This window comes from Cyclospora cayetanensis, unplaced genomic scaffold (assembly GCF_002999335.1).
Source record: "Cyclospora cayetanensis isolate NF1_C8 unplaced genomic scaffold, CcayRef3 CcayRef3_contig_38, whole genome shotgun sequence".
NCBI lineage: Eukaryota > Apicomplexa > Conoidasida > Eucoccidiorida > Eimeriidae > Cyclospora > Cyclospora cayetanensis.
The window spans coordinates 115,407-129,404 of NW_020312347.1; the positions used below are offsets into that span (position 1 = coordinate 115,407).

A 13,998-nucleotide genomic window follows, 5' to 3' on the forward strand; every position below is an offset into this window, starting at 1 on the left:
ATGCACATCTAGAGATATATATACATACATACACACATACATGCACAAAAGAACATGCAGATAAGTGTATGCACATACATTGATCTACATATAAATAAAATATTTATGTACAAAATTACATGTATATACATACACACATACATATACATAGATTCACGTGGAGCCCAGGGGATGCAAAGGGGCATGCAGCGGTGGCTCCAGAAGATTAGCTGTTGTCTGTTTTGTTCAACGGCACGGCGTCAGCAAGCAGCCATACGGGATAAGAAATTCCCAGGAAGAATGCAAGGAGGCAAAGATCTCGACGGTTCAGATGTAGGGGTACCGCAGCTTGGACTTTTTCTTTGGCGCAGAAGGCAATGCCTGTTGCAGCTGCTTGCAACATGAGAATATCGTTGCTGCCATCCCCCACTGCTGCTGCATTTGCCCCTGCTGCTGCTGCTTTCGCTGCCGCTGATGTTGCCGCTTCGAGTGCAGCTGCAAGTGCGCGGAGGCTCTGCAGGTTTGGCTCATCGTGACCACCCGCCCCTTCCTGCAGAGCCTTATCGAGTTGTGCCTGCAGCTGCTTCCCTTGGGCATCTTGCAGCTTGGTCGACAGCTCTATCAAAGTCTGCGCTTTTACTTCTGGCGTGATGAGCGGATCTCGCGGTTCTCCAACGAGTTTACCTGCACCCCCGTGCATGTAGTAGGCAGTGCGGAGGCCATAAATGACGTCTTTTCATGCGACTAAAATTCTCAGTTTCTCTCGAGACACCCCGTGCATAATCAGGATCAGGTAGCTGCCTACTGCGGCCTACCCTGCACGAGTAAGCAATCGATCTTTCCCTTCCTTTCTCCCTCCCTCCTAGGCGTGAGTGCGTTTCTCTAGCTCTGTCAGTTTATCTCGTTTCATCTCTCTTTTTGTCTCTCTGTCTGGCCCTGCGAAAGCTCTGTACTCTGTGTGCAGCTGTGCAATTATTTCTGCGTAACAATTTGTTTTTCTCCGTGGAAAGGCCTTCCCGAGGTGCTTGGCGATCGATTGCCCTCGTTTGCAATTGTGGGCTCCAGCATTTTTTGTGTTTTCGCACGCCTCCCCTGTTCTCTGTGCCGCCTTCCTGAAGCTTGTAGTGACACCTACCGTCTTCAGAGAAGACAAGCGCATTAGCGGCGACGTAGTTCAAGCCGAGCTTGCGACGCAAATCCTCTGCAAAGAATTGAAAGCCGCCACTGAGGACTGCCAGATACACGCCACGATCGAGCAGACACCGCACGAGGACCGCAGCACCACGCGTCAGCTGAAGGCGGTTGGCTACGCGCGAAAGGGAAGCTCTGAGTCACAGACTCGCAGGCTGTCAGCTTGCATGCAGAGAAGCAGCCACCAGCGTGAACGGATGTCTGCTACTGTTGCTACTGCTACTGCTGCAGCAAGCAAACGCTTGTTTGCACCTTCGCGGCAGCCAACTTTGTTGCCTCTGGGGCAGGGGACAAGAGGAGAGGAGAGGAGACGAGAGAGAGAGAGAGAGAGCTCAGGCGGGAGTTGAGGAAAGGAGACGAGAAAGAGAAAGAGCGTCAAGGAGACGGAGACGAGAGAGAGAGTGAAGGCGGGAGTTGAGGAAAGGAGACGAGAGAGAGAGAGCGTCAAGACGGGAAGAGAGTCAAGGAGACGAGAGGGAGAGTTAAGAGGGGAGTCGAGGAAAGGAGACGAGAGACAGAGAGAGACGTAGGACGGGAGTTGAGGAGAGGGTCTGTTTCTGAGCCTAAAGACGACGAATCGAACCTATCAAGTCCTTTTAGGAGGCTGAGACGCTGTCTGAGGCTTTTCGCGAAGGCAACAGAGCCTCCCATCGCTTGCCGCGTTATTGCCGCCACTTGAGCCGCCACTCCTACAGCAAAAGCGTCCCCCCACAAAGCCACCCCCGCACACCGATTTATTGTTTTCGCCGTCTGCCCTCCCTTTCTCCCCTTGCCTTTCCCGCCATTCGCGTCTGCTGCTGCGCACGAAGCTGACGGAAAGCACGCACACGAACGGCCCTTCGTACAGCCGAAGGACAGAGGCATGCACACTGCACAAATCACGCACAGATCGCCACCAGACACGCACCTCTTTCAGCGGCAAGCTCGTCGATGACTTCCTCTTCAATCAACGTCGAATCCTGTGCAGACTGCCCACCGCGCAGCAGCGAAACTTCCACCCCTCCGCGCAGTGCCTCTGCTTCTGTCCAAACGCGAAGCAGCGCAGTAGCAGCTCTACCCCCAAGCGAGCTTCGCTAGCAGCGCAGTAGCAGCTCTACCCCCAAGCGAGCTTCGCTAGCAGCGCAGTGGCAGCTCTACCCCCAAGCGAGCTTCGCTAGCAGCGCAGTAGCAGCTCTACCCCCTAGCGTCAGGCGCAGCGCTGCAGAGCATGCAGCAGCAGCAGCAGCAGCCCACATACCATGTCGAAGCACACCAAGTGGAGACACAAGGGAGCAACGCTCCTTGGGCGCAGCAGAAAATCCCCGCCGCTTCCTAAGGCGCAACAATTGCCCATAGCAACGCATGCCGGAGCCACCCAGTGGAAGAAGAAGAAACGCAGCGCGCCGAGAAGAAGATCAGCACGCACAAGAGACACCTGGGAGCCACAGGCTGCCTCACGCGCTGCTGCTTGCTGCAATGCCTTCCTCAGAGCATCCAAAGAAGTCTCTTCTTCAAGCAGCAGCACTGTGAAGCGAACTGCAAGAAGCGCCGTGGCGACAGACACGTTTTCTCCATCTGCAAAGGCAGCCACAGTACTCTTCAGAAACAGCGTCCGTTCAAATCGCTTGAAACACACACGGTAGCAAGCAAGCTCTACTGCCTGTGCATCTATACTTGGAGCATCGCTGCGCAGAGAGAACCTGCAGCTGTCTGTCTGTCTATCTGAGACTTGCAATCACCGCTGAATACGCCTCCGTTCACTTCGACCGCAGCCGCCACAGCTGCAATGAAAGGCACAGAGAGATTCGGCTGCTGCATGATCAGCAGCTCATAAGCCTTCTTGCCGTTGCAGGCACCGTCACGACGCATGTGCGTGCAACAGCCTTCTTGTTCTTCTTCTTCTTCCATGTCTTCGGAACTAGAGCTGTCAGACGAGAATCTCCATGTGGTGTCTTCATGAGCACCAGGTGCAATGGCAGTTTGCTGAGGAGGGCGATCTGGCACTGGCAGACGCTGTTTCAGCAGCGCCTTGCCATCCACCTTGCACGTTCCGTTCGGTGCTGTTGGTTGGCTGGGGAAAAACGCAAATTTTCGCACAGTACAAAAGCTAGGAGAAGTCATTTTTTCGAAGGAGCCGCAGTGCAAGAGCGCAGTAAGCCTGCCCCTCCCCTCGCTGAAGTGCTCGCAAGCAGTATATGTATGTCTAGTCGCACACCTGTCCGTTTGGCAGATTGCAACGACGAGGCGTGAGGGAAGCTTCTCAGCCGTCAAACTTCGCAGACACCCCTCTACAGACATGTCCAACAACGGCGCAGCTTACGCTTCAAGCAGGCAGCCCTAGAGGCGTGTGTATACGGGGAGAGCGACTGTCTTTCTCTCTTTCTCTCTCTCGCTCGATGCCTACTACAGTCTAAGCGCTGTGAGAGGAAGGTGTTCAACAGGGAGCGATGCCGTGCACGCTAAAGGCGACTTGTAAGTCCTCACGTTTTACGGCTTGGACAAGTAACCTACGCCAGAAAAAGCGCGCAGCATCCGCGAAGCAATTTCAGCTCAACATCAGTGGCTAATGCGCGAGACGCTGCATGCAGAACAACCCCTGAGGGTGCAAGACTTACGGACGCAGCGGATTTCTCAGGTGAGGCTGCGAGGCGTTGGCGCTGCCCCTGCCCGTGTGGTTGTTTTGCGCAGAACCGTGGGGTACAGAGAGAACTGTTTCCGCAGACGAGACGCAAAGCCTGCAGAGGCTTTCTTCCTCCTCCTCCTGCTTGCCGCCGCCAGTGTCACTACAGCTACGGGGGGTGCTAGGCGCGTCACCACGTCCTGCATGCCCCTCTTGAGAGGCATGCAGCTGGAAAGCGTCGGCGAATCGACGAACTTGCCAGGCGCAGAGGCCTGAACAAATTGTAGCACTCTAGCAGCAGCAGCGGCAGAAACCTCCGTGGCGAAAATCTACCGGATTCACGTCTACAGTATCGAGCCACTAGTCAGGCGCTGTAGCCGCCCTGCTGCCCTCCCTCTCCCTGCCTGAACTCTTGTCAGGAACGAAGGCAGCGACACCCAACAACAGACGGCAAGCCCGTCAGCAGCAGCAGCAACAACAAAGACATGGGCAACAAGCGCACACCTCCCCCCACCCTTCGCCATACCCAGAAGGGGCAGCAGAGCATCTTCCTCCATCCAGGGAGGCGCGCAGCCGTAAAAGTCGCAGGCAACACTGGGCAAACCCTGTCAGCAGCAACAGCGACAGCAAAGCGACAGCCAGCTGCTTATTCACGCCGCCTTCCCATACGCGGCTTTTCCCTTGTCGCTCTCGCCTAGCTGCAGCTAGAAATCCACAAGGCCAAATCGCGGTGGCTCTCCTCCTGGGTGTTGTGAGGGCCCCTGCCAGCGAGCAGCCGACTCAGACTATCTTTTCGGCAGCATGCGGCATGCCTCGTGGCACCGTACCGGCGATATCACAGCGACAAAAGACTGTGCCGCTTCCTGTGCTTCTTTGTGCGGCGCCTTCATGGAAGCCGTGGTGTATACAGAAAGCCGGTAACTGCCACCAACAGACAGCAGCAAAAGCAGCGAGACAGCAGCGAAACACCTCATCTCAGTTTTTTTCTTCGCACTTGCCCAGGTGTATCTACGAAGGTGCGGTGCACTTGCGGAAGAGATGTACTGCTCAAGATGGCCATGCACGGAGAGATGTGCATTTGCACGGCCAGATATAGAGGGGCCAGATAGAGAGAGGAGCCAGCTCAAAATATTTTTTCAGGAGCTTTTCCTCTCTCTCGCTGTGGTGTCTTGATACGCCCCCCCTCACTGCTGCATGCGCTTTGTGTTATAGAGCGACTGCATCAGCGGCATCCCCTGCAGCGGGTAGTAGCCTCCATAGCGCTGCTGCTGCTGCTTACCCCTGCCGTTGCAAGCAGTACAGAAGGAAGGCCAGCGACAAGGAGGAGCCCTTTGGCTGCAGTGCACCCTGAAAAGAAAAACCTCTCAGACCTTGTTGCCTGAAAGGGAGTGCAAGGAAGAAACCGCTGGCTCGAGTTGCTGGTAGCGTTCTTCCTTCTGTGCGGTCTGAAATTTCACGCAGCTCACCGCTTTATCCCCTGCAAGCCTCGCAGGCGGAGACGCAGACGGCGCTTCCTCCGTTGCCTCTGCTGCATGCGTTCCAGCCTGCAGAGCGTCTCTGCAGGCTGGAACGCCTTTTTCCCCCCTCAACTGAAGGAGCATCCAGGTTCTCAGCTTAGGCTGTTTCTCCTGCATGCAGCACGCACATGGTTCGGGTGTCGCTGAAGACGGAGCTAGCGGCCTCAACAAACAGGGGCGATCTTCGCTCCCCACGCGCAGTCAAAAGGTGCCTCCAGACAAGAGAAAACGTCCAAGCCGTCCATCAGACGCACAAAGCCGCGCCGACGAACGCTCCACAAATAATTGGCAGAGAGAAGGTTGTAAAAGTCCGTCATCAACCCCCCTCGAGGGGGCCTGCTTGCACACAATTCACCCCGCCAGAATTTCGCGTCAGATCCCGGAGCTGCATGCCCGCTTCATTCACCACCCCCCTCATACACACACGCAGAGCGGCATTTCTTCGAAAGCGCAGCTGCTGGCAGGTGAGGAAGCCGTGCACCCTCTCAGAGCTGGAGGCGCTAATAAGTTCATGCGGAGAGAAACAGCCCACATGCCGAAAGAACCAGCCAAGAAGCCTCACCCTAAAAGCCCCACTAAGGCAGCAGGTGCCTCAAATTCCACTGTCAACAGGAGACGTCTTCGCGTGCTCTGATACACGAGCGGCTCCTGGAGGGTCGTTGCCGCGCTGAACTCGAAAAAAGCAACGCCAAGGATGCTCGTCAGAGTAGTCCTCAGTCCCTTCTTCTCTTTTCATCCCTCATAAATATGAATCAGGGAACGTTCAAGGAGCCGCAGTAGCTAGCTGACAGCAGCGAACGGCGCAGCAGTCGACACCAGCCAGGCAACACACGCAGCGCCTCAACACCACTCGCACCATTACTGCCATCGCCACTACCCCTCCAAGTCAGTTACCGATGAACGCTGCAGCCGTGCTTATCGAGAACGTCGAAAACTTCATCGAGAAGATGCGTCGGCAGGAGGCGGCCAGGCATCAACACAGCCATGCAGAAGCCCTCAGATTGGTTTGATGGCAAGCAGCAACATCCGTCCTTGCTGCAATACCCTTCAAGCAGGCTGCTAGAACGGCCTCTCTGGAAGCTCTTCCTGCTGCACATGCAGTCGCGGGGGGTTGCAGTGAAAAAGAAACTCCACTCTGGTCTCTTGTTTAGTCGCGCGCTGAGCTCCGCGTCTGCGCCCTAAGGTTCCCACCCAACAAAACAAAGCAACAAGTACTCAAAGCCTGCAGGATTGCGCATGTAAGCTGCTAAAATGAAGGCTGCGCTTAGTCTGCTGTCAGAGCGCCGCGCATGCGGCTCGTGAGGCGCCCGCCACTCAGGCAGCTCCCGCAAAGATCAAATGATTTCTGACTCCATGGACTCTACAGAAAGTGCAGCAAGCCTGCGTACCGGTGGAAGAAGCAGCGCGGCTGTTAATACAGCTCTAGAGGCGAAACGGCTGATCCGAATGTCGGCGATATTTCCCGCGTCGGCAGCAACTTCTCTGTACACAGCGCCACCGATACACCCGATGAACTGACTGTTGGCGGCAGCAAATCTGAGCCGGGGAGTCGGGGAGAGCCAGAGGTAGAGGCGCAAGAGGCATGCACTTACTGAGCGAAATGAGCGACAGAAAGAGAAGCCCACGGACCCTCCGCGTGGACTGTGCATTCTGTCTGCGCCGAAGAAATGACAGGCAGGAGGGGGGTGCTCCACAACAAGGGGCGCAAGGGTAAAACAGGAGGACAGACGGAAGGTGAGGCAGCCAGTGACAGTAGGCGGGAAGACCTCTGCCTCTACTACACCCGCGAGTTTCTGCAAAAAAGGGGCTACAGCAACAGTGCGAAAGAGACATGGGACGAAACGGAAATAATCTGTTTTTAGGTGTAAGTACATTGTGAGAAACGAGAGGCGGTGGTTCACTGTTTGGAGCGAAAGACGAATAGAAGATCCAGTCAACCAGCAAGACACCGGCAGCAGAAACTTCAAGAGTACAACGGCTTCTTTGCCCATTGTGCAATGCATACCGCGTCCATCTTATTTCTTTTGTGGGTTCACTTCGAAGAAGCTGGACGTGGTGCGTGGAATTGCAGGTTCCTCTCAATATCCCAACTTGCCGAGGGGGCTCCGCAGTAGTGGTGGTATACGGCGACTTGACCGCGTGGACGCCCCCCGCTGTTTACCGGCTCTTTACTGAGAATTATCACTGAAATATGCTGGAAGGAGTGTTCCCAACCACCTGTCAGCCTACACAGCAGGAGCTGCTGAAACGGGTAGTTCTTCTCCATAAAAGCGAAATTCTACCGGGCTGCGGAAATGCGTTGTTGATGACAACACCTAAATACTGACATTGCAGAAAGAGCATCCAGGAATGACGGTTAAGCGTCGAAGACATTGAAACTATGCGCCTGGTCGGCGGCTGCAACTATGGAGGGAACGTGATTCAGCATGGCCGCCACTCGTAACAACCGCTTCCATCGGGTGTTTGCATGCGGGAGGAAGAGACACAATTTCGCGCTAACCGCATGGTAACATCACTTTTCTGAAGCTATAAGAATCGTTTAATTCTGGTGTCGCTCTACAAGGTCTGCTGGACATAGCGAGCGGCTTTCCATCCCCCCCTGGGAAGCGCAGCCCCCGTGCCCTGGCTGCCTTTTTCATGAACAAAAAGAAATTCTCGCCTCTTTGCTGGCTTTTCTTTCCGGATACTTTTCATTTATAAGTCATTCTACCTGTTGAAGGGGGACCAACTGAGCTCAGCGTTCGGCTCAAGACGCGTGCGCCGCATGAATCTTCGCTGCACACCACGCATCTGCACAGTACGTCGCACTTGCCACGATTGCGAGACATACCACCGCAAGGTACATGTGTTTGCCCTATCAATTACGTCATCAGACGCTTTTTAGGCACTTGCAACCTTTCCTCCTGTATATGACCTTGCTCTGCAGCTTATAGAAAATGGCGTATGTTGCTGACTTGAGCATTTGGGATACTCCCAACCCGATGGATGCCGTTGATGAAGAAGTACAAGACACGTCGTGTTTTGACTTAGCCCCAGGAAAGTTTGTGCTGGCGCCAGTGCAGCATGTGAGGCCTTTCACGCCCCCCTCCCCTGAAGCTCGGACGGGTAGCGAGGACGATTTTCGAAACGTGGCATCTACTTCCATCATTTTTTCGTCCCAATGCACAGCTGTGTTCTCTTGAGCGCACATCTCTGTGTGGACTGGGAAAGCGATTCTGAGACCTTTTTCCCAGTTCTGGGTAGAGCGTCTTTTTCTGGCAGAAACTACGTGCACTGCGACTGCGTTTCCCACGCGATCTGCAGCCTGCGGCTTTTGCATCGCGCCTCTTCGAATGCAACAAGCGGCTGCCCTCCCCGTTTTCCCTCCACATGAACCCTCCCTCAGCTTCTAGCGGGGGCAGTACTTCAATGGCAGTGAAGAAAGGCACGACGACCCTGGGATTTGCATACCAGGTGCGAGGGGCGTAAATTCTCTCTTTTTGCATTCTCGTGCCAGCGAAAAGCAGCGTTTGTCCTTTATTATGCAGCCCTAGACAAAGAAATGAGATGGGAAAATATCTTTCGTGCGTGGTGGGGTGAATGTGAACGCGTCCGATCTTTTCGACTGTGTGTCTGTTGGCTGTGCTGCAGGGAGGCATCGTCATTGCTGTGGACAGCAGAGCCTCAATGGGAACGTTTATAAGCAGTCAGACGGTTTGCAAGGTGTTGGAGATTTCTGACGTTATTTTGGGTGTGTGTATGTGTTGGCTCACAGGCGCGGGCGTCTGGTGTATCGACACCCCTCCTCGCGCAGCTCATGAGTGTGGCTGTGCTTCTTGCCATGCATGAACGCGGTGCATGAGGCTGTCCAGCTGTTGCACGTGTGTGCAATGCGTTTCCTACTGTGCGCGCCTTCTGTTTCTGCCTGGCACTGTTCACGAGCACGCCGCTTGAGAAACACCCTTACGCCTTGTGTCTGCTCCTGCCACACGCATGTGCGCATGTCTGCAGGAACAATGGCTGGAGGAGCGGCGGACTGCAGCTACTGGGAGAGATACCTTTCCAAGCTGTGCAGACTCTTTGAACTAAGAAATCAGGTGTGCTGGAATATAGAGAAAGACAGTTCTTTTACCTCTTGCCTCGAGCCTCCTCGGCGGTACAAGTCTCCTCTTAGCCCCCCCCCTGTATGCTGCCATTCGAAGCTTGCTCTGAGTTAGTTGGAAGATTATGATGCACAGTATTTTAAAGGAGGCCCATACGACTGCATGTCTACTACGCTAAATGCGCGCTTCAGGAGAAGATACCCGTCGCAGCGGCTTCCAACTTGCTAGCAAACATTTTCTATTCATGGAGAGGCTACGGCCTTTGCTGCGGTACTTGGTAGCACAAACGGCCTTCCCGTCCTTTCCCTCCCTCCGCGACTGAGCCTTTGGTAGTGTAGAGCTAGCGAAACAAGACAGGACTGGTTGTTCCTCGTCTCCCCCTCCCTCCCTTCTCAGAAAGAACGTGGAGGGCTTTAGCCAAACAGTGCTGCTGCGTTTGTACATGATGGCTAGCGGCTTCAAGGCGCTTTGCTGTGCTACTGCTGCTGCTGTTTTGCTGCTTTGCTTTGCTGCGCTACTGCTGCTGCTGTTTTGCTGCTTTGCTTTGCTGCGCTACTGCTGCTGCTTTTTACTGCACTCTTTCTTCGTGTTTTGACTTCCTGGGAATTTAGGCACCATGATTGCGGGGTGGAATGCAACAAAAGACGAACCCGAATTGTATTTCGTCGATGACAAGGCCACGCGGTATGCAGGAGGCCAAGGCTGCTGCTGCTGTCAAGCACCGTACAGCTTTCCGCCTTTTTCGCCAAAGGGCATGCGCGGGGTGCAATGAAGTTGCGTGAAGTGCAGCGAGATGGGGTACCCCTAGGCAACGAGGCCAGGGCAGGTGGACAAATCGAGGCGTGGCGTTGTTTTCTGTGTGCTGCTGCGTGCAGCCTTAAGGGAAATCTTTTCTCCTGTGGCAGTGGTAGCACCTTCGCGTACGGTGTGCTCGACAACACCTACAGATGGCAAGTCCCCTTTTAGTTCGAAGGCTGCCCCGCGTTTTTTTACCTAGAGCTGCAAACGCACCCGTAGCAGCAGTGTAGCAGCAGCAACAGCAACAGCAACGAGAAAGCATGCGTCCTCATTTTTGTGCAAGGTGTTACTGCGCTTTTTTCTACAGGGGCATGACGGAGGAGGAGGCCGTTGAGCTAGGACGCCGTGCAATTTACCACGCAACTCACAGAGACGGTGGCTCGGGGGGTGTATGCAGAGGTATGTGTTTTGCGAGTAGTAGATGCCTTTTGAATGCTCCTCGCTGTTGACTCTTCAGTACGGCCGGGGCCGTCCCGGGTGTCTCTTCTTCAGTCACGCAGCGTAGCGCTTGACTGAAGATGCGAATACACCCCAGAAACGTGTGTTTCTAGGGAGATTGCATCCAGCGTTTTCGTGGGAAGGCGAGGTACTCTGAGAACTCCCATTGACGGGGGTTGCTTGTGCCTCTTGTTTGCTGCTCTCCCCACAGTCTATCACTGCCATCGCGGCGGATGGAAGCGCGTGGTGGCTGCTGCGGACGTCAGCGCGTTGCACTACGCCTATGCAGCAGAAAAGGGTGCGTGTACACCCCGTGCCTCTTCCCTTCGCCTGCGAACTGTATATGCTATCTGACTGCTTTAGCCATGACGAACTCTTCAAAATTCGGTAGAAATATGTCTTGAGAGCAGGGGTTCAGTAGGCCGCAGCCACAGCCGCACGCCTTTACAGCGTAGGCAGCGCAAGCAGTGCGTACACCAGTGCGGGCGGCCTTGTGCGCTTCAGGAACGGATGGCAGTTGCCTCTGAGAGCCCAACTTGCACGTGTAAAAAGCAGGCAAAAGTCGCTCGCACTCCTCCCGTCAGAAGTACCATGCTCATCCGCTAGAGCTCTGCCGTGCGCTGAGGCGCCACGCCCAAATATGCGACGCCGTTGATCTGCACAGCAGTAGGGGCTGTTGCAGGTACAGCACGTGCCGCTGTTTTGCTGCGTACGTAGAGGCCTGTCGTGTTGCTTCTTAACCGGCGCCTGCAGCTCGCTTGAACAAACTCGATTAGGGGTTGACAAGAAAGGTATCCCATGAGGAGACGCTGGCGGTGGGAATGAGGGGCCTTAGAAGGACCTTGTTCGCATAAATTCAATGGATTTCCCCTCTGGTAGCCAATGTCTCTTGCCGGCGTAGCGACAGGTACAGGAGGAGGAAGACCACCGCCAGTCCGTACACCAGAAGGCCCTCTAATAGTCTCATCCCGTTCATCTGCGCAGCAGGCACACTCTATCCGTCTAGTTTATTCTATTCAAAGAGAACTGAAAATCATACGAAGGTCAAAGATAGCGGACGACACGCATGCGTCGCACGCGTGGTAGGACGCGGCCCCTCTGACAGCGGCTGTAGTGGCGTGGGCGTGGATCTTTTTGCGCATGCAAGTTTGAATTTTATGAAGATAAAGGGCGTACATGTATCCTAAATAGTGCGATTTAGGAGGGAGGGGCAGTGAGCAGTAGGCCGGGGGGGTGTTGATTACTAGAGGCATACAAGCATATCCACAGGCTTGCTGGTGCAGATCTCGTTGGACACGGCAGCGACCAGGGGGCGGAGGCTAGAACAGCTCTCTCTCGAAGAAGAAACTCGAGTAGCTTTACGGGCTTTTTGAGCTCCTCCTGCGCTGCTGCTCCTGAGAGGCATGAAATACGCCGTTGCACAACCCGCACAGTTGAGACGTAGACACAGGCACAGGTAGCCGCCAGGCGTAGGGGAAACGTAGGAGGGAGCACGAGAAGAGGCCTTATTTGGCAGAGCATGCCCCGGTACTTTATTTTTGCATTAAACCTACGGGCTTTTTCGGGTGCGTTACGCCACGCTACGTCAAAGTCTTTGACTGAGTCGAACCAGGAGGCGGCACAGGGTAAGGTGCATGGCAGTCCAGCCGGCCTGCCCTTCTCAGGAGGCCTCCAGCAGGCAGCGCCTTACTAGATACAGCGGGAGGGGGGGAGGGAGAGGAGGAGGAGAAAGGAAGGGCGAGGATGAGAGCCACGGTTTGAGTCTTTTTCTTGATCGGAGGGGCCTGCTCAAGGTACTGTGCAGGTAGCCTTCGTTACCCCGCACATGCATGTGCAAGCACCGCAAAAACAACTCACTTGCTGACACAACTTGCTGAGCTGCAAGGCTGAAAGGGTTGACAGACGCAGCTTCGTCCGCCGTTGCCAGGGCGCCCCCCCAAGGTAAGAATGCGTCAGGAGGCGCAGCTGCCATTGCAGCCGCAGTTTTTCCTGCAGCCACCAGATGTTTCTTCCTTCCATCTCTGCCGCAACCTTTGCGTGCTCCGCTTCCTCAGAAGAACTCTTCTGGGCAATTGCGGGTTCGGCCTGGGGGTGCAGAGGAGGCACAAAAAGAAGAACACACATACACACCCACACACACACGTTGCACGGTCTGTCTCATCCGCTCGTTCTGTGGGAGTCCGCGCTCGCTTGTCACAGATTGCGTAAATCCTTGAGCCAAGGTGTTCAGGGTATTCTTGGAGGGAGGGATGGGGGAAGGCAGAGGAGGCAGCAACCGCAGCGGGTTCGAAGCAAGGCTTGCGAGGCGGCGTGGCGGGTTAGCCCAGCGTACCGCCGTGCTGCCCCTTTCACCCATCCAGGAGAGAAAAACATCATCTTAGGCAGAAGGATACGTCTCCGTCAGCACGTAAGGCCCCTCCGAGCCGTCTGCCAAGGGCTGCAACGTCCAGGGAGAAGCGAGGCTCTGCAAAGTCTTGAGGCCATACACCGTGGTAGAGCTGCCTTCGGGGAGCGTTACGGTTGCCTCTTCGAACTGAGTTCTACTCTGCGCTCAAATGCCAAACCCCATTAAGCACACACACATACAGAGACACAGCGTACAAGCATATCTGTATTAGTGCGTATATATAGGTATAACAATATATGTCTGAAGCGGCCAAAGCTGCGATGTTTAGCCCCTCCCTTCTTCGCACCTCCTTTACAGGCCCCTAAAAGGCACTACCCAGGTGCGACACGTCCACATGTTGGGCAGCTACACTACAGCTAGGTGGAGAGACACCTGCAGAGGAGCTTGCGACTAGGAAGGGCGGGGGAAGAAGGGGGGAACGCGCCACCTTGCTCGACCGCACCCATAGAAATTCTTCGGGAACGTTCATTTTGCTGTGTGGATCTGTTGGCGGGTTGCATAGCGTAGAGGTGTCTGGCAAGAAGAGTGCTCCTTATGCCTCGGCGTCTTCTGCGAGGGCCGCAGCCGCTGCAGCAGCAGCACCAAAACAGCCCCAGCCACGTTGCAGGTGGTTGCCTTTTGGAAGTCTGTCTGCACGCTCCCCCTTTTGAACACACAGACTCCCTCCGGCAGCCTTTGACTTTCGGACCTTCTCCCCCCCGGTTGCGCTCCCTTCCCCCTGGCTGCTGCTGCTGCTGCGATCAGAGGAGGACGCATGCGCTGCGTGGAGAGCAAAGCGTCTGCTCCCATTCCTGGATTTAAGGAGCTAAAGAGCGCAGCTCTTGGGGAGCCTCACCGTCAGCTATCTGCGTGGGGGCGGTGGGAGGTCAATCAGGAGGAGTCATTTTGCGGCTGCAGCGGCTGCAGCGCTGGCTTCCTCCACATCGCTCCGCATGTTGAGCGCTGTAAGGAGGTTGCCGTCAGCTTCTGGCCTCAGACTGCTCTCCA

The 13,998-nt window shown here is 55.2% G+C and overlaps 2 protein-coding genes across 2 annotated transcripts; one reads left to right on the forward strand and one right to left on the reverse strand.

The window, feature by feature from the left end:
* Window positions 1-205: 205 nt before the first annotated feature.
* Window positions 206-5,370, reverse strand: LOC34621784. The gene is made up of 8 exons (XM_026334184.1): window positions 5,173-5,370; window positions 5,049-5,116; window positions 4,592-4,690; window positions 2,889-3,220; window positions 2,408-2,481; window positions 2,078-2,129; window positions 1,704-1,859; window positions 206-663 (listed from the first exon to the last, which is right to left on the reverse strand). The coding sequence occupies exons 1-8, from the start codon at window positions 5,368-5,370 to the stop codon at window positions 206-208; spliced, it is 1,437 nt and encodes a 478-aa protein (XP_026189969.1).
* A 3,285-nt stretch (window positions 5,371-8,655) lies between these two features.
* Window positions 8,656-10,958, forward strand: LOC34621783 (proteasome subunit beta type-5). Its single transcript, XM_026334185.1, has 8 exons — window positions 8,656-8,739; window positions 8,917-9,016; window positions 9,277-9,362; window positions 9,560-9,638; window positions 9,980-10,052; window positions 10,244-10,318; window positions 10,474-10,565; window positions 10,816-10,958. Exons 1-8 carry the CDS (start codon window positions 8,656-8,658, stop codon window positions 10,956-10,958), a joined length of 732 nt encoding a protein of 243 aa, XP_026189970.1.
* The last annotated feature ends 3,040 nt before the right edge of the window (window positions 10,959-13,998 follow it).